The sequence below is a fragment of the Panthera pardus genome, unplaced genomic scaffold, assembly GCF_024362965.1.
Source record: "Panthera pardus isolate Hobbes unplaced genomic scaffold, ASM2436296v1 HiC_scaffold_11, whole genome shotgun sequence".
NCBI classification, from domain to species: Eukaryota; Metazoa; Chordata; class Mammalia; order Carnivora; family Felidae; genus Panthera; species Panthera pardus.
In genome coordinates, this window is record NW_026526666.1 from 6770460 (window position 1) to 6790771 (window position 20312).

Sequence of the window (20312 nt, forward strand, 5' to 3'; positions counted from 1 at the left end):
TAGGAAGGCCTGGTTTTAAGGCACGTTTGTGGTACACAAAAAATTAAAGAGGCAAAGCACTTTGAATCCATTACAACACGAAATGGAAATGAATAAGCAAAATAAAAGAAACATACAGGTAAGGAAGAGAAATTTACACTTAGAGAAGCAAGCAGTAGAAACCGGAATACAGTTAAGGCAGATGAATTGTTCCAAAGTGAAGAACTTTTAAAAAAAACAAAAAAAAACAAAACAAAACAAAAAACCAAAGAATGTTTTAAAGAAATATATTTCTGCATATATGTAGAGAAAAACAAAAAATCACAGAATGTTTTAAAGATATATATTTCTGCATATATGTAGAGAAAAACAATTTAAGTCTTATAAAGTATGGGGAGGGCTGATCATTAGTAATTTCTAACACTAAGTTAATCTAATTCTTTCAGAACAGGAATAACCACATAAAAATAAAATTTACCTTTTCAGATTCACCATTGCCCAAGGAATCCCAGTGGGTGTGTTAAAGGCAGGAAGGAGTTTCTCAGCCAGCTGAACTGCTTTAATCTTGAATATCTGAGATCAAAACAACATAAAGGAACTTTTTATAAAAAAAATTATAGCCACCCATTCATAAATTAAAGCCATTGTCATTTGCTGATCTCTCACAGGTCACATACTACACAGAAGTACAAGGAGAAAAAAGGGCATCTCTTTGGTACCATGAAGCATACAGCAATCAGAGAAAACGTTTGTAAACTGGATACTGAGGAAAGCTGAGTATGTAATGGCCTGAAATTATAATTAACTGAAAAGAAAGGATGTGCTTTTAGTGTTAATATTATCTGTATTTTCAGCTGGCAAAAGTCTAAGAAATGTCAGGTTATGAAATGTCCATCCGATGGTATGCAAGCTTAGCACAAACATTAAAACAAAGATTTGGATAAATGCCCTTGAATTACTGTAAGCATGTTTATGTCTCAACATTTTCCATCAACGTCTATCCACATTATTAAAAAGAAAAGGTCTGAGTTCCCATTCCAAGTCTGAGAGTTATAAATGCTTCAACTACTGCTATTTGGGGTACGAAACAATAAACTACGCTAGTATCAGTGGTTTCCAAACTTTTAGAATCATGCACTACTATCAAGATATTCAGAGTAAACTTTCTAATATTCTTAGCATATCCAAATGGATATGCCTCTCTATCCCACCTTTGGAGACTGTTGACTTAAAGGCTCCAAAATGAGACTGGGTCCCAATAACCTAGTAGGAAAAAAGGCACATTCTCCTATATGCTTCAAGCCTATCTTCTCTCAAATTGATTTCAAACTCAGCAGATATTTCAACTTCCATCCGTCCACTGCAGTCAAATATTTTTGATAAAATATTATTCAACTCTTCAAATAAGGAGTTGAAGGTCTGGAACAGATCAAAGTTATATGTTGAGGTTATATTAAACAAAGCACCCCAACATTACTGGGGGTAGAAGATATCAGAGAGAAATACACACAAGCTAACAAAGAAATAGGAGGTTAAGATGTTTTTGCAAGGTTCCTTAAATGAGGCAAAACTTCTTAGCAAAACTTGTAATTAGATATTCTCATACATCAACAATTTACCATTTCCTTGAATGCCTACTTTGACGTAAAAGTCTTAAGAAAAATGTAACAATTTAAGGTTAGTTTTTGTTTCTAGAGAGAGCATGTGCGTGTGAGTACATGAACTGGGGAGGAGCAGAGGGAGAGAGAGAATCTCGAGCAGGCTCCATGCCCAGTGCAGAGCCCCACACGAGGCTCGATCCCACGACTCCAGGATCATGACCTGAGCCAAAATCAGGAGTTGGACGCTCACCCGACTGAGCCACCCAGGCACCCCAAAGTTAAAGTTTTAACAATTTTCTCATATTCATCTCATATTCAGGAAAGCAAATGTAAACTGTTCCCCTTATGTTAACATTTTTATCTTAATAAAGTCTAGTTACATTATATGGTGAACAGTACTACTTCTGTTTACCATGAGGACAAAGGGACGAAGTTCTTACCTAATGTTAATATCACGGATTTGTTTTTATATCACACCTTTCCTACATACAAAAATTAATGTTTGGGGTGCCTGGGTGGCTCAGTCAGCTGGGCGTCCGACTCTTGATTTCAGCTCAGGTCTATCTCACAGTCATGAGATAGAGCCCCACGTCAGGCACAGGGCCTGCTCAAGATTCTCTCTCTCCCTCTCTCTGCCCCTGCCTGCCCCGCTCATGCTCTCTCTCACTCTCTCAAAACAAACAAAAAACTAATATTCAAAATGGTAAAATGCTTATAAACATAAACTTTTCTAAACAGAAAGCATTCTCCTTTCCCTTCCAGAAGTAAACTTCCAAAAGATATTTTCTAATTTTCAACTAATTGGAGCCATCAATAGCAGATAACATATATAGTAACCAGTTATAGTACACAGCCCCCCAAAACAACACCCCAAAATCACAGAGAACAATTTCCTTATATAGTATGCTTATCTCAATATATTTACAAACATACAAACTCTTTAATGATAAATAAATTATAGCCCTACATTTCTCATTTTCACAAATATTTTGGTAGACAGCAGCAACAGCTAATTTAAAACATACTACTTTTTGGCAATGCAGGCAAGTTAATACAAAATCCAAAAAGTGTCAAAGTAAAAAAGAAGTCTCTTTTCCAGTCCGATTTCTCCACTACACAGTTCCTTCTACAATGCAGGCAGCTATCAGCTTCTTAAATGTCTAGTAAATACCTTGCACTAAATTAGTTCCATTGTATACATGGTTCCTAGCCTTGTCACATCAAATCCTCATTTTCTGACTTTCGCAGAAACAGAAATGCTATTAACAGTTTACACACACACACACACACAGAATCTTTGTCTTTGTCTCTCTCTGAAACATGGACTATCATGCACTCTATCCAGAACTTGCATCTTTCACTTTACTGAACCTTGGAGATCTTTCCAAATCAATCCACAAAGGTCTACCATAACCTTCTCTTTAGTGGCTGCAGAATTTCTCCTTGTATGGATATACTGTAATTTAGTCAGTCCCCTATGTGACAGACATATGTTTCCGAACTATGTGACTAGGTAAGATAAATTCTCAAAGGGGAACCAAAGTATTGATGGGTATATTCATTTGTAATTTTCATAGTTAATGCCAATTTGTCTTCCACACACTTTGCCAATCCATATTCCTATCAGAAGGTATCAGTAGCCATTTCCCTGTATTCTTGTTAACACAAAAGTCATCAAAATTTTGATTGCTGCCTATCTCATACAGACAGCTCCCGATTTTACAATTGACAATGAACATCTTACAATTTATCAACTTTACAATGGTGTGAGAGTGATAATGCGTTCAGGAGAAACCAACTATAAATTCTGATCTTTCCCAGGCTAGGGATATGTGGTAGATACTCCCTTGTGATGCTGAGCGTAGGCAGCAAACCGCAGGTCCCCGTCACCCGTGGGGAGGTGAGGGTAAACAACTGCTATACTTTCAACCGATCTGCACTACACAGCCATTCCGTCTTTTGCTTTCAGTACAACATTCAATAAATTAGAGGAACTACTCAATACTTCCTTATAAAAAAACTTTCTTATAAGGTACATTATGATTTTGCACAACTGTAGGCTAATGCAGGTGTTCTGAACACATTTAAATGCATTTCCAATTTATAGTATTTTCAGTTTTTGATGGGTTTACCAGGACATGACCCCACCGTAAACCAAGGGAGATATGTAGTTGAAAAAGGAGACTCCGTTATCATTTTTATTTTCATTTCTTTTATTATGAATGTGATAGATACTCAACACTCATCCAAATCTCCTTTCAAGCACACCTTCAAATACTGCAAAGGGTAGAAAACTACATAATGGCATCAACATTGCCAAGCATCCTTAAATATGCAATATTTGGAAGGAAGAAGTAAGTGATCTGAGGCAGTGGCCTTGCAAGCACAGTGGTGAAGGTATCTGGTTCTTCTGGTGGCTCTAAAAGAAGTTTGAATGACTGGTCTCTGTCTTCATAGGGACCCTGTGAGTAATCAAGGCAATGGAATTGGTGCTCAATTAGATACACAGTATGTTTGGGCATTTCTCCCGGCTGCATGGTTCCAAGCTGTATTATAACAAAAATACCTGATGTCATGGCCCTCCCAAAGATTCTGTTAACGAGTCAGTACCCTGTAATAAATCACTAGGTAAACAGATTCTGTTTTCTGCTATTATGATTCTTTTTTTTTTTTTTAACGTTTATTTTTGAGACAGGGAGAGACAGCATGAATGGGGGAGGGTCAGAGAGAGAGGGAGACACAGAATCTGAAAACAGGCTCCAGGCTCTGAGCTGTCAGCACAGAGCCCGACGTGGGGCCCGAACTCACGGACCGCGAGATCATGACCTGAGCCGGAGTCAGATGCTTAACTGACTGAGCCACCCAGGCGCCCTTCTGCTATTATGATTCTTGATGGATACAATCATGAGTGCACATTAATTATTTCACATGTTTAAGAGGCTCGACAATATTAAGACTTCTACAACATTTCATTTATTTACAGAAAAACTTTTATGCGTCCAATGTGCATTATGTGAAATCCCCCAGTTATTTTTACCAGAACAAATGGTGGGCAATGGGACAATGCTAAAACTTCCTAAGAAGACTTAGGACCAGAAGAATTATTCCTGGGTGTGGAAGAACTGGAAGAAATGGGGTTAAACAGATAGAATGTGGCAAGATTACAAACAAACTTAAAATAGAAACAATGAAACTTAAAGTAACACAACTGATAACACAGAACCACTGTAGATTATTGAGAAGGGAGGTGATATTAAATGCATTGGTACTTTTAATTGTTTTTCTTTACTGAATTAAATTAGTAACAGAATATTCTTCTAGCCTGTTTTCAACCTAGCAGAGTGAAAATACAGAAGTGAAGAGTTTAGAATCCCCAAATGACTCCCTAGGCCATTCAGGGTAAAAGTCCTTTAAGAGGCTCTAAATCTGTATAAGCAATGAATCTCTATGACTTCTGTGCCTCACTCTCTCCTTCCTTTCTCTTCCAGCAACCTACTTCAGCCCCACTAACCTTTTTTGTTGTTCTCTGAGAATGCCAGTTATGCTTTTGCTTCGCTGTCTCTCCCTTTGCTATCCCTTTCTAATAAATGCTCTTATAAAAAGATGTTCTCATGGCTCTCTCTTATCTCCTTCAGGTCTCTATACAAATGCTACTCTTGCACACACTCCCTGACACACATCCAATTTGAAATTAAAACCCCTTCATCCTCTTCCATGCTCTGTTTTTCCCCTTACTGCTTACCAGTAACAGCGCACGTATGTGTAGGTCTACGTGTGCAAACACACACATGCTCTCACATACCTACCCTGTTCATTCCTGTTACCCCCACAAGTAGAATGTAAACCATAGATGGGCAGAAGCGGTTTTATTCACTGTTTTATTCTCAGAACTTAAAAGAGTGCCGAGGCTATAACCAGTACTCAACAAGTGTTGAATGAATCAATTTAGGAAGCCAAAAAGCACAGAGATTTATAATAAGTAACCTATCTTCTTTCTCTTCCACACCAACCCAAATCCCCGAAATATCTGAGGCTAATATGCCAAGGTTTTAAGAGCTTAAGATCTTCTACAGAAATGTTGAGATGATGACAATGATGATAATGACAAACACATATTAAACCCAATCAATTCTCACAACACTCCAGTGAGATAAATACTGTTACTCCCGTTTTACAGGTTAGGAAACTGAGGTTTAAAACAAATAATTTAATTTGCCCAAGGTCATACAACTAGGAAGTGGTAAGCCTGAATTTAAGCCTAGGCAGTCCAGCTCCAGAGTCCATGTTCTTGCTTGACTATTCCACTAATTAGAGACAGACACAGATATCTAGATACTGACATCACGATATAGACACAGAGGAAGACAAAAGACATTCCCACACCTTGCATTATTTAACCTTACCTTCTGTAGCCAATAATTAAATTCCTCAAAATATTTCACTAATTCATTGCGTATCTTTCTGTCCTGTATCTTACATCCTCCGTTTTGAATGACAGTTTGGGCTGATATAAAACCTGAGTTGTCAGTTACTTTATCTTAGTGGTCTAAAGATAATCACTCCAACATCTTCTGGCTTCTCTTGCTATTGAGCACTCTGCTGTCAGCTGTCATCCTTCTGTAAGTAATCAGCCCTTTCTCTTTAGTAGCTTTTCATATTTCCTCCTTATTCTTGGTATCTTTTCCAATATTGACTTTCTATCATTTATCCCATTAAACTCATCTAAAGTTCCCACTAAACATTCTTTGAAACCTCTCACTCTGTATCTCTCTTTTTTAATATCCCTTCTTCTTAATTTCTTTTTCTTAATTTCTCTCTTTGATTCATTTTATTTCATTCTGGATGAATTTTCATCATCACCATGAACAGAAACATCCTTAAGGGCTAGATAAGTGTTCCTTAGGACCAAGTGAAGGTTACTACAAGACTGTAGGTTAAGAGGTAGAAACATATTCACACACACACACACACACACACACACACACACACACACACACCTCTCACTCAAAATGAGCCTACAAACAGTACTTCCAAACTCATGATGAAATCCAAGATTTATGCCATTTACAAACTAACAAGTCAGCCTACCACATTTTCATGAATGTCTACAAAATCGTGAATATATCTGACTACTGGGTCAGAGGCAGAGAACTGAATATTATTCACAGGAAAGTGTCAGCCAAAGATCTGAGTTTATCTACACTGGCTGTACCTGGCCCACCCTCAGCCCCACCTCAATCTCACAGGTATGATCCAAAGGGTCCCCGATGGATTCCTGCACACACAGTGGACTGTGCTGCAGGGGAAGAACACTGAGCCTGGAGAATGTCTTTTACAGTAAGTGAAAGCAAGCCTACTTGATGAGATTAATTCATGCCTGCAGGCATGGCCCTAATGACCTGGGTAAAGAGCAGTCAAAGCCTTGTATTTGTGGTCTTCCTGGCCAAAGTGTGCAGGGACGCTCAGGTGCTACGTTGTTTTGCCTTCCTACCCCTCCACGTCAGCAGCAGTGCTGCCTTCCTGTAGCAGCAGTGAATCCACTCTTTTCCAATGCTTGCAGAACCAGCTTCATCACCCTCAGTCCTCACTGGAGACAGCAGCGGGAGCACCGACCTGCCTGCACACTGTCATCAGAGGTCTGAATTTCAGCTCTGCTTAGCCCTTCCCCCTACGGTTTCTAAGATTTAGGAGTTAAAACCTCTTCCTCATATTCCCTCAGCCCTGGTTGCCCTCCTGTAGGAGCCACCTCCATGATACTTTAGAAAATTCTTTTTAATCTTGCACTTACCTAGGTAACTTTATGCCTAGTTAACAATTCTGTATATTAAATTCTCTTTGTTCAAATAACTGGCATTGTTTCTGTCTCTTATTTGGACCCTGGCTGATAAATACATAAATATTTTGTTATTACTATATTTGCTTATTTTAAAAACCAGGAAGATGAAAATTTCTAAAACTCATACACAGTTCCTGTATTCTGAACCAAGTACTTTGATTCATTTCCATCCTTTTACCTGTAAGGACACACAACTGTTAAGTGGTTAGATTTTTATTCTGTCTTTTCCTGCTACTAACATAGTAACACAAGTACCTTTTCAATTTTTACAAAACTGTCTAATTTACTGTATCCTTTTCCTCTCCTCCCACTCACTCCTCATACTATTTCAACATGGCTTCTGCCCCCATCATTTCATTGAAATGGATCTTGCTAACAATTAGCTGTACATTTCAGCATCGATCGCTTAGTCATTATTGACCAGTTCCTCCTTAAAACACTTTCTTCCCTCGTGTTCAGACACCCCACAATCTCCCTGCCTCCTTCACTGAGTCAGACTTCTCATACCTGACCTTTTAATACTGTGTTCCTCCAGGCTTGATTCCAGGTCCCCCTCTCTTCCTATTCTAAATTGTCTCCCTGAGCAATTTCACATGTGCTTGCTTTCAATTATCAGCTACACAGCCACTGATTCCCAACTTTGTATTTCTCATCAAGACTTCTCCAATGAGCACCAGCTCCATTACATCTGCTTACTACCTATTTCCACTTAAACAGAGCAAACTCCCCTCACACTCGAAATACTTAAAATGAACTGATGATCTTCCTCTCCCAAATTAATGTTCTTAAAATGCTCAATTTCTAGTAACTGTCCCACCATTAGTCTAGTACCAAAACCCTGAAATCTGGGGACGGATCCAACTCCTCCTCTGCCTCATCCCACCCACAACCTCCCCCCCACCCCCGCCCAATCCTTTGGAATTTGCCTCCCAAATCCCTTGAAATCATTTAATCTCTCATCTCTGTAACCCATCGGAGTCCAAAAAGCCATTATTTCTTGCCCCCAAATACCACAATGGTTAATTAACTGGAGGGACAGAACTCACACACACACACACACACACACACACACACACACACACACACACACACACACGCATGCACAGTAAGCTCTAACTATTTGTCTGTAACTTACTTTTGTCATTTAATACATCAAGCATATTTTTCCTAGATAAAATACATCAAACTTACGTACACAGTTGTATAGTATTCTATAATATTCTATAGTAAGTATTCTATAGTAAGAGATGTATTAATTTATTCAACCATTCCCCTCTAGATGAATCAGGTCTTTTCAAACACTGGCTACTAAAAACACTACTGCAATAAAATATCCTGCTAAGTATTTCTTAAGCATCCACATTGTTACTTTTAGATAACATATCCCTAGAAGTGGGATACCCTGTCAAAGAGAATTTTATATTTTAAATGTTTACTGGACACCACCAAATTATTTTCCAAAAAGTTTGGATCATTTATATTCCCTCCAAAAGCTTATCACACATTTGTTAAAATTTAAACCATACACTTGAGAAACTTAACAGAAGTCCATGGGGAAGGAAAGGGGAAAAAATAGTTACAAACAGAGATGGGGCAGGGGGGAGGCAAACCAACAAGAGATTCTTAAACACAGAGAACAAACTGAGGGTAGATGGGGGATGGGGGATGGGGAAGATGGGGAAGAGGGGAAAATGGATGATGGGCATTGAGGAGGGCACTTGTTGGGATGAGCACTGGGTGTTTATATGTAAGCCAATTTGACAATAAATTATATTTTAAAAAATTTAAACTATACCTTTAATTACATCCATACAATTAAAGTGAGTGCATTTCCTTATAGGTAAGTGAGCTACTTAAAATAAATAAAATAATCTTTGAGCCGGTCCTTGAAGTTCTTTACCAGGCAGAGAATGTGGAAGGGTTAGAATCCATCTTACACATAAAATTATGGTAGAGGTCTATGAACATATAGGAAATAAAACAATGTGGTCTAAACACGTAGTTTCATGTATGCAGAATTTTGAGCTTCTCCTCCGTGGCTCCTTCCTGCCCTGGATTTCACTCCTAGATTTCTAGCTCCCGGGGTAGCTAGCTCCAAACTCCGTCTTCTGATTTGACAAACCAATAACCATAATCATGACATCCACTACGACGGGTATTGGCATAATGTTAAACATGTAAGAATGTGTACAGATATGTAGATGAACTCACACCTTTAAGAGGAAAATGTTAGTGTATTTTAAAAAGGTTATCTGGGGCAGCAAAGCTTAGTGGAATGTTTTGCCCAATTACCAGCATGTCTATAGAGAAGGAAGAGGTCAAATTTTCCATGGAAATAGCAGCAATTCCTGGAGGAATATCAGGTTTTCCAAAAATAAAATGAGAATGAGTGCAGTAAAAACAGAGATGACTAATATTTAAACCAGGAAATATCTGGGTCAAAAAGGGCTATTCTATTTGCTTAGAAAGTCTCCCTGAGCTTATTCGGAAACGATCCTAAACTATAGGCAACAGAGTACATTTGTGTTTTAGTGAAGATAGATTTTGTTGTTGTTGTTTACTTTCTTTTTATTATCTGTAAAACATGGATTAAACTCCACATAACCATTTCTCTATTCTATCTGACAGATTTCAGATGCAGTTATCCACGTAAATTATGTTATCATCTTACTAAGGGAGGGATACCACTTTGATAACCATTAAAAAAATGAGAAGAGACAATCCTGTAAAAGAAATGTCATATATTAGAGGCTAACATCAAGTAAACATAATAAATCATCAAGATTTTTTTTAACTTGTGAATACTTAATATAAATAGCCTTGCTCTGAGAAATAAAATGATAAAGTTTCACATTTATTATATTAATAAATCAACAGGAGAGAGGAACACTTTGTCAGATGACATGTAACCCTTATTTGGTTCCCTGTACCAGAAAACAGAACGCATGTCAATGTTCTTTACTCTAGTTACAGACTACCTTAACATAAGAGATGCACTTTGCCAAGTTATAAATTAATTTTCTGGCTTATGTAAAATGTAGGAATTTCTTGTACATCCAGTATTACAGTAATGTCATATTCGAATTATTTTTCAATGTTTAATTCATTTTTAGCAGATCTGAAATTTACTATTGCTTTTCCAGAATAGTTATGAATCATAGTTTTCGACGTAAAATGATCAAGAAGAGAAGTATAAAAAGGTCAGTAAAATTCCACTGTATGAAAAAGTCAGAAAAGTAAAACATGTTCTCTTTATATGTACCTGAGTAGACTATATCCTAAGAAATCGATTTATGACGTCTACCTCAAATAAGTGAAAGGATCCATCACCCCTTAGCAACACAGACTAGTTACCACTTGAGAGAAAGTCAAAGGAGGAAGAAAAGTAAAGCAGGATCTACTGAGTCAGGCACTATGTTAGGCAGTCACACAACTGAATCCTCACAACTCTCAGGTGAACGCTCTCACGTTTTCATAGATGAAAACAATTAGGTTACAGAGGTAAACAGCTTGCCAAATAGCATGAAAAGGAGGCAGAGTAGGGACTCGAGCCTCTGATCTCCAAAGCTATGTGCTTCTCTCCACTTTGAAGTGTTTATTCTGGAAGTCTGATGCATAAAAACAGCAAATATGAAAATACTGGTAACATCATACACTTTTTCAGCATGTTACTACTGTTTTCCTATGACAGTAACAACCAAACTCTCAACATCTTGCTTCAACTTTCAGACTAGGAACCTAATGTGAAACGGCCAAGGCTGGCACTTCTCTTTCATAAGCTGCTCATAATTAATTTTGAATCATGTGCCTTTTGATACTAAAATGAATCAAGTTTGTCAGCTACACCCCAAAAACTTAGTACATGCTCAGGTAAGCATGGAAATATGGAAAAAAAATGCTCTCCTTTCTCAAAGACATCTTATAATGTCTAATTTGGAAACAAATCTGAAACTGAAGGCATCAAAACAGTTCCATTTTCTTCCTCCTTTCATTATTTAATATTTCAATCCAGAAGCTCCTGAAGCTAGGGGTCTGTGCCCAAAAGGTATGCGTAGGGTGCACACAGCACTGTCCCGGAGAGGGGCTCAGACCAACGTGAGGAAAGGGAAGCCAGCCAAGCAAAGGGGAATAAAATCCTAGAGGGTCCGTGTGAGGAAGATGCACTGAACAAGGTGGCAGGCAGCCTGCTGAGGGCAGCAAAGTGATTTCATACAGCAGGACGAGGCAAGTGGATTAATATGTGAGGAATAATAAATAGTAGGCAGGTTTCACACTATCAGAAAAGAGTGTGAAAGATGAAAAGGCAGAAAGCCAGAATAAACCTTATGGTGTTGCGCTGAAATTAGAGCTATTAGTGTGAATTCGTGGCTGCCAATATTTGGAGATCAAAACAGAAAAGAGTATGGACATAAACGTTAGTAAGCAGAGTAACAGCAGCCCACGCCTGGGGGAGGCAGGGCAGAGCCAAGAGAGACCCCCTCTGAGGCGCAGGCCTACAGGAAATGCCTAAAGCTGAGGACAGAGCCAGAACATTAACAAAACTTGCCGACTGGGCCCACCCTAAATACAGGGTAATGTTAGAGGAATCTGAAGCTAGCGGTGCACTGTGGCTCATCTTAGCAACAAAAAATCAGAATGTGGTTCCATCCCAGTCTAAACTGACTGAACTCCCGACACTAACAGCACAGGCACACTGCTCCAGGCATGAATACCATTAACCTCAGTCTCTACTGTCCCACACATGATGTTTGGCATTCAATCAAAAATTATGAAACACCTTACGAAGGCAAGAAAAAATAATCCACTTTATAGAGACAAAGCAAGTGACAAACCAAGCTTGGTGAGGTTAAAACAATCTGAGAATTTAAAGTGACTATGATTACCACGTTCAAAGACCTAGTTAGGGGATAAGGTAGCAAGCATGAAGGCAAGGAGGACCTGTGGCAGAGAAACAGAAATTATTAAGTCAAATGAAACACCAGAAATAATTTTTTTAATGTTTATTTATATTTGAGAGAGACAGCGTGAGTGAAGGAGGGGTAGAGAGAGATGGAGACAGAATCTGAAGCAGGCTATGTGCACAGCGCCCGACAAGGGGCTTGAACCCACAAACCATTAGATCATGACCTGAGCCGAAGTCAGACGCTTAACCGACTGAGCCACCCAGGCGACCCTCTAGAAATATATATATTTTTTTAAATCAAAGTAACAGAGACGCAGAAAGCCTTCAGTAGGCTCAAAAGTAGATTCAATGGAGCTGAGAAAAAAAGAAAAAAATCAGTGTACTTGAAGATAGGTCTATAAAAATTACCCAAACTGGAACACAAGGAATAAAAAAGCAGTGGGTGGGGTAAAAAAGAATACCTATTTCAAGAGCTATGAGACAATCTCAAAGAGTCTGATGAATGTATAATTGGAACTTCAGAAGAGGCAGAAAAACATTTTAAAAGATAATGAATAAGATATCAGACCATACATCTAAGAAGCTCAGAGAACCTCAAGCAAGATAAATAAGTCCTACTCGCCCCTCCAAAAAAAGAAAAGTAAAATCACTCAGATTCTTCGTACACAATAAAATATGAACAGATTATCTTAAAGGCAGCCAAAGCGGGGGAAAAGACACATTACATATAGAGGAACAAAGAATTAAAGCAGACTTCTCATCACAAACTGTGCAAACTCTAAAAGCTAATGCAGTGACATCTTTAAAGTGTTGAAAGGAAAAATAGTCAATCCAAATTCTGTAACACAAAGAAAATGTCTTTCAAAACTGAAGAAATAGACTTCCCAACCAACAGAAACCGAGAGACTGCACAACCAAGAGATGGGCACTGTACAAAAAGTTAAACGAAGCCCTTCACACAAAAGGAATATATACCAGACAGAAAGCTGAACCTACAGAGAAATGAAGACCAACAAAAATGACTGAAAGATTAACAGGCATTTTTTCTTTTTATTAGGCAGAAAAAAACAAAAGAGGAATGAGGAACAGATGGGTCAAATGGGACACAACTAACAATGTTACAGATTTTAATGCAACTGTATCTGTAATTATATTGAATCTACATGGTCTAAACAGACAAATTAAAACCTGACTGTCAAAGCTTTCTACAGGAAAACCAACTTTAAATATAAAAACATATAGGGTAAAAGATGTACGATACACACATTACATAAAATAAAGCCAGAGTGACTGTATCAGTATCAAAGGAACTAGACTTAAGAACAGAGAATGTGACCAAGGATAAAAAGAAAAATTTTTACATAAAAGGATCAACCAAAAAGACAGAACAATCATAAAATAGGTGTATACCTAAGAATAAGCCTCCAAAACACATAAAGTAAAAACTGGTAGGACTGAAAGGAGAAACAGGCAAACCCATAATTATATTTGGAGGTTTCAAGACTCCTCACCTAGTATTTGACAGACCAAGTAGACACAAAATTAGTAAAATTACAGAAGATCTGAGCAACACTATGAACTTCCTTGACTTCATTGATTTTTTTTTACTAAAACCACAACAGAATACACATTCTTTTCAAGTACACATTCTTTTTCAAGCAGGCCATATTCTGACCCATATTACCTGCCTACAAAAATTAACTAGAGAAACAGGAACCCTCTTGCACTGTCGGTGGGAATGCAAATTGGTGCAGCCACTCTGGAAAACAGTGGGGAGGTTCCTCAGAAAATTGAAAATAGACCTACCCTATGACCCAGCAATAGACTGCTAGGAATTTACCCAAGGGATACAGGAGTACTGATGCATAGGGGCACCTGTACCCCAATGTTTATAGCAGCACTCTCAACAATAGCCAAATTATGGAAAGAGCCTAAATGTCCATCAACTGGTGAATGGATAAAAAAATTGTCATTTATATACACAATGGAGTACTACGTGGCAATGAGAAAGAATGAAATATGACCCTTTGTAGCAACATGGATGGAACTGGAGAGTGTGATGCTAAGTGAAATAAGCCATACAGAGAAAGACAGATACCATATGGTTTTCATATGGATCCTGAGAAACTTAACAGAAACCCATGGGGGAGGGGAAGGAAAAAAAAAAAAAAAAAAAAGAGGTTAGAGTGGAAGAGAGCCAAAGCATAAGAGACTCTTAAAAACTGAGAACAAACTGAGGGTTGATGGGGGGGTGGGAGGGAGGGAGGGTGGGTGATGGGTATTGAGGGGGGCACCTTTTGGGATGAGCACTGGGTGTTGTATGGAAACCAATTTGACAATAAACTTCATATATTGAAAAAAAAACATAAAAAAAATTAAACTAGAAGTTAAGCTTCCAACTCTTGTTCTCAGCTCAGGTCTTGATCTCAGGGTAGAAACGATTGAAAGATATATGGAAACCCTGAAATATTTGAAAATTTTTAAATATACTTCTAAATAACTCCAGAATCAAAGAGAAGGAAAATCAGAAAATATTTTGAATTAAAGGAAAATGAAAATATATCAAAATTCAGAGGATGCAGCTAAAGAAGGGCTGAGAAGCAAATTTATGGCGAAATTAGAAAATATTTTGAATTAAAGGAAAATGAAAATATATCAAAATTCAGAGGATGCAGCTAAAGAAGGGCTGAGAAGTGAATTTACGGCATTGCTGTTATATATTTATTTATTTTTTATTTATTTTATTTTTTTTTTGAGAGAGACAGAGCGTGAGCAGGGGAGGGGCAGAGAGAGAGAGGGAGACACACAATCTGAAGCAGTTCCAGATTCTGAGCTGTCAGCACAGAGCCTGACACAGGGCTCAAACTCACAAACTGAGATCATAACCTTAGCCGAAGTTGGATGCTTAACCGACTTAGCCACCCAGGCGCCCCTTATATTTTTTTAAAAAAAGAAAGAAAGGTGTCATATTAATGATCTAAGCTCCAAATCTAAAAAACTGGAAGAAAAAAAAGGGAGCAAATAAACCTCAAAGCAAGCAGAAGGAAGTAAACAAGAATGAAAGCAGGTATAAAATTGCATGAAATAGAGAAAAATCAGTAAAACCAAGTTCTTTGAAAAGATCAATAATATTAATACACCTATCTAGACTGACAAAAAGAGGTGAAACAGGAGACACTACTAGCGATCCCACAGATAGGAAAAGGATAATAAGGGAATATTACAAACAACTTTATGTCTACTATTTACACAACTGAGAGGAAATAGGCAAATTCCCTGAAATACACAAACTACAAAAACTACTCAAGAAGAAATAACCTGAACAGTACTATATCTACCAAAGAAATAGAATAGTTTTAAAACTTAAGTGAAAAAACAAAAACAAAAAACTCCAACCGCATGGCTTCAGAAGGGTATTTATTTTCCCAAACAAGTAAAGAAGAAATAATGTCAACTATACACTAACTTCTCCAGAAGAAGAAGAAGAAAAGAGGAAACACTTCCCAACTCATATTAGGAAGTCAGCATTACTCTTATATAAAACACACACACACACACACACACACACACACACACACGAAGACATTAAAACTACATATAGATAAATATCCCACATGAATATAAGTGGAAAAAATTCTCAACAATGTTTCAAATTAATTCTGGCAGTATATAAAAAGATAATACACCATGACCATTTTGGGGTTTCTTCCCAAAAGTGCAAGCTTGGTTTGACATTCAAAAATCAACCAATATCAACAGATAAAAGAAAAATCATATGTGTATAATCATCTTACTAAATAGCACAAAAACATTTGACAACGTTCAACATCCATACACACACACACACACACACACACACACACACACACACACACAATCTTAGCAAACTAGGAATGGAAAAGATCTTCTTCAAGGTGATAAAGGGTATCTACAAAAAACCTATGACTAACATTTATGCTTAATGGTGAAAGACTAAATGTTCTTCCTGTAAGATCAGGAAATTGATAAGGATGTAAAGCAAGACAAAGAAAGAAAAGAACTACACAAAAGAAATTGTTCCCTATACAGAGAAATAAAACTATTCAATGATGACATGATCGTTTACAAAAAAATTTCCCAATCTATTAAAATCTATTTAAAAGTAACTAGAATTAGTGAATTTAAGAAAATCTCAGGGTACAAAGGTCAATATAAAAATCAACTGCATACTGCACAACATGAATGTTGTTCTTAATGCCACGGAATCATATACTTAAAAATGGTAAATGGAGGGGGCGCCTGGGTGGCTCAGTCGGTTAAGCGGCCGACTTCGGCTCAGGTCATGATCTCGCGGTCCGTGAGTTCGAGTCCCACGTCGGGCTCTGGGCTGATGGCTCAGAGCCTGGAGCCTGCTTCCGATTCTGTGTCTCCCTCTCTCTCTGCCCCTCCCCCATTCATGCTCTGTCTCTCTCTCTGTCTCAAAAATAAATGAACGTTAAAAAAAAAATTTATAAAAAAATGGTAAATGGAAACTTGTTATGTATATTTTACAGTATTTTTAAAAATGATAAGCATCAGGAAGTTATCTAGTGATAAACGAAATGTCCTACATCAGCTGAAAATTTCAATCTTTATTAAAACTTACTTTCAAATCAATTGTATTTATATCCACCGGCAATAAACAACTGGAAATTGAAATAAAAAATATAGTACCACTTAGAACCAAAAAGCATAAAATATGTATAAATCTATCAAAATATGTAAAATATCTACATGCTAAAAACTAGAAACACCAAGGAAGAAAATGAAAGGAGGATACATCATGTTCATGGCTTGGAAGATTCCATATTTGTTAAGATATCAATTTTCCCTAAATTCATGTATAGATTCAAAGTAACCTCCATCAAAATCCCAGTAGAATATTTTGTAGAAATCAGCAACTGATTCTGAAGTTTATATAGAAAATAAAGTACCTGGAATAGCCACGACAATTCTGAAAAGGAACAAAGTTGGAAGACTCACACAACCCGATTTCAAGACTTCCATAGTAACAAACACAGTGTAGTTCACACAGTGTAGCAAAAGGACAAACACATGCAAAACAACAGTCTAGAAGTCGACTCACACATATATGGTTAATGGATTTCAAGAGGAGAACAAAGTCAATTAAATAAAGGAGAGTCTTTTCAACAAATGTTGCTAGAATTTTTGGATATCCAGAAGGAAAAAAAGAAAGCTCAACCTATACCTCACAGCATGTATAGAAATCAACTCAAAATGAATTATAGATTTAAAAGTTAACAGTAAAACTGTAATACTATTAGAAGAAAACATGAGAAAATCTTCCTGACCTTGATTAGGCAAATATTTCTTAAACACCAACAACAAAGAAATCCATCTTTAACAACATATACAACAAAAGATGAATTTTCTTAAATTTACAGAGAGCTCTTACCATCATTTAGATCAACAAACCAATTAAATATGTAAGTTTCTCAGGAAATGAAGCAGAAATGACTTATAAGCTCTTCCTTTAGGTTCTCTTTCACCTACTCTCCAAACCCCATCCTTTAACCCACACCCGAGTAGTAGCAAAAAGGAATTTCCAACACCCACTTTCCCATCACAGCAGGTCACAAGTCTATGTGTATTACATATACCAAGACTTCTGGAAAGGAGAATTCAGAGTTGTTCCTGTGTTGTTTTTTTAAATTTACAGCAAAAACTTGCATTCAATTTCGAATCAGGCAGTTTTAATAATTAATTTTTGGTCTTAGGAGGATCCATATTCATGCAACCTGATTCATTCCTTAATTCTGATCTTATTAACTGCCCCCCTGCTCCTTGTTTCAACCGTGTGATTAATTGCGGTGGGAAAATCCTGGAGAAGGATTGCTCCTGCAAAGGAGAAGGGGTATATACAGAGATAGGACCTGTGATTTTACTTGTTTTACTGAGATTCTCAAAACGGCAAAATCATTCTTCCCAAGGCCAGTTCTACCTGAAGCAGCCAGCTCTCTCAGCAAACCTTTACATGTGTTCAATATTAGTCAATTAAGCAAAACAATATGCTGTTAGGGGAATCTTTCATTATTTTATTAAAGTCCATTCAGAGCCCTTCCTCCAAACAATGTATTACTTGAGTGGCTCACCTCTTCTCCTGAAAGGTAATACGCTGCAAGCAGGCCTCCAATAAATCGAATGTTGACTTCAAACACAGACACCTCTGAATTCTGTGAAAACATATTGAAAATATTCACATACATATTAAAGCTTTATAGTTTCCAAATATTTTCAATTCTTCATAAGTTTCTCACAAACGCCCTGTGGAGGATGGTTTTTCCCGCTTTCCACATCTTCATTTCTCACGCAACTGCAATCTCACCTCCCGTTTATTAATGTTACTGAAACTCCCCTATTATTGTCACCATGGCTTCCTATTGGCCGAAACCATTTGTGTGTACCTTACACAGCACTGTGAAATTATCAAGATATTTGATGCTCTTGACTAGTCTCTCCTCAAGAGAGCCTCCACTTCTTGAATTCTGGAACAGCGGTCTGTCTACTGATCCCTTTCCCTCCATTACAGCATACTGCCCATCTTTACTTATATTTCTCATGAATTTTAAGTATTTTTTCCTAGTATGTATAAAAATTTAATAAATGTTAACAGAGGCACCAAAAAATGATAGGATGATGGATTATTCAATTAATAATGTTGAAAAACTGGCTCCTAGGTTAGAAATTTGGATACTCATTTCAGATACATCTCTCTCTCTCTCAAAACGATATCCAAATAATTTAGAAATAAATGTAGAAAAAATTACAATAAAACAGTAGAAGAAAATGTGACAACATGAATTTCCTTGACAAAGCAGGTACTTTGTAAGCATAAAACCAACTGTATTGATACCAACACAAAGACCTGAATTTCCCCAGAATGACAATTACCTAGAAGAAAAAATTATGAACAAAATTCAAAGGCAAACAAAAAACAGAAGGAAATTTGGCACAAATATAGCAGTATTAATAACCTTACCATATAAAGTCTACATGTTTGTATTTAGATACAGACATAGATAAGAAAAATTCTAATTACATGGAAAGAAAAGTAGAAGTGGCAGAGAACGTGAGCAAAGAAGTCACACAATACACACAACTGACTAATATAAAGGTAACGTTCATGGGGCGCCTGAGTGGCTCAGTCAACTGTCTGCCTTCTAATTTTGGCTCAGGTCATGATCTCACAGTTCGTGGGTTCAAGCCCAGGGTTGGGCTCTGCACTGACAGGGCGGAGCCTGCTTGGGATTTTCTCTCTCCCTCTCTCTCTGCTCCTCCACTGCTTGTGTGTATGCATGTGCGCTCTCTCTCTCTCTCTCTCTCTCCCTAAATAAATAATAAAGATAATGTTCATAACTAATTTTTAATAAACATTAAAAGAAAATATATATTATCCCTTAAGGCCTTTCCAACATTTATAGGCAGAACACATAATTTGCTAACACAAGTATAAATCTCCAAAATAGAATTTTCACAATGGAATTTTTTAGTAACATATATCTCCTCCCACCCCATCCACAAAAGCAAAATGCTTTACATTACTTCATATATTCCCAATACACAGCATACTGCAGGGCACAGAGCAACAGTCACTAAATACAGAGAAGAAGCAAAAGAGGGAGGGAGGGCAGGCCTCTATAACTCACCAAAACAATAACCTTCTTAAACAGTTTCCCTGATTTCAGCCTTACCTTCCTCCTTATAATCTATTTATTCAGCACCCTGCAGGCAGAGTGAACCTCTTACATTTTAAGTCAGGTCAGGTTACTGTTGTGTACAAACTCTTACAATAACTTCTGGTTACACTCAGAGTAAAATAACTGGTAAGACCCAACATAATCAGATTCCCCACTACCTGTCTGACATCATCTCCTTTCAACATCTCTTGACTTTTATTACCAAATGGTTCTACTGGCTGTTCAAGAACTACCAAACTCAGTCTTTATGCTTTACT

At 37.4% G+C, this 20312-nt stretch overlaps 1 protein-coding gene across 2 annotated transcripts in view; it reads right to left on the reverse strand.

Annotated features, from left to right (window-relative positions):
• MAN1A2 (mannosidase alpha class 1A member 2) overlaps positions 1 to 20312 on the reverse strand; it is a 183792-nt gene that overhangs the window by 102123 nt on the left and 61357 nt on the right. For both annotated transcript variants that reach the window (XM_019457989.2, XM_019457990.2), the window contains exons 5-6: positions 18451 to 18531; positions 458 to 552 (exon numbers count right to left, since the gene is read on the reverse strand). In XM_019457989.2, coding sequence (XP_019313534.1) covers positions 458 to 552; positions 18451 to 18531 — 176 coding nt within the window. The remainder of the gene's footprint in view (positions 1 to 457; positions 553 to 18450; positions 18532 to 20312) is intronic.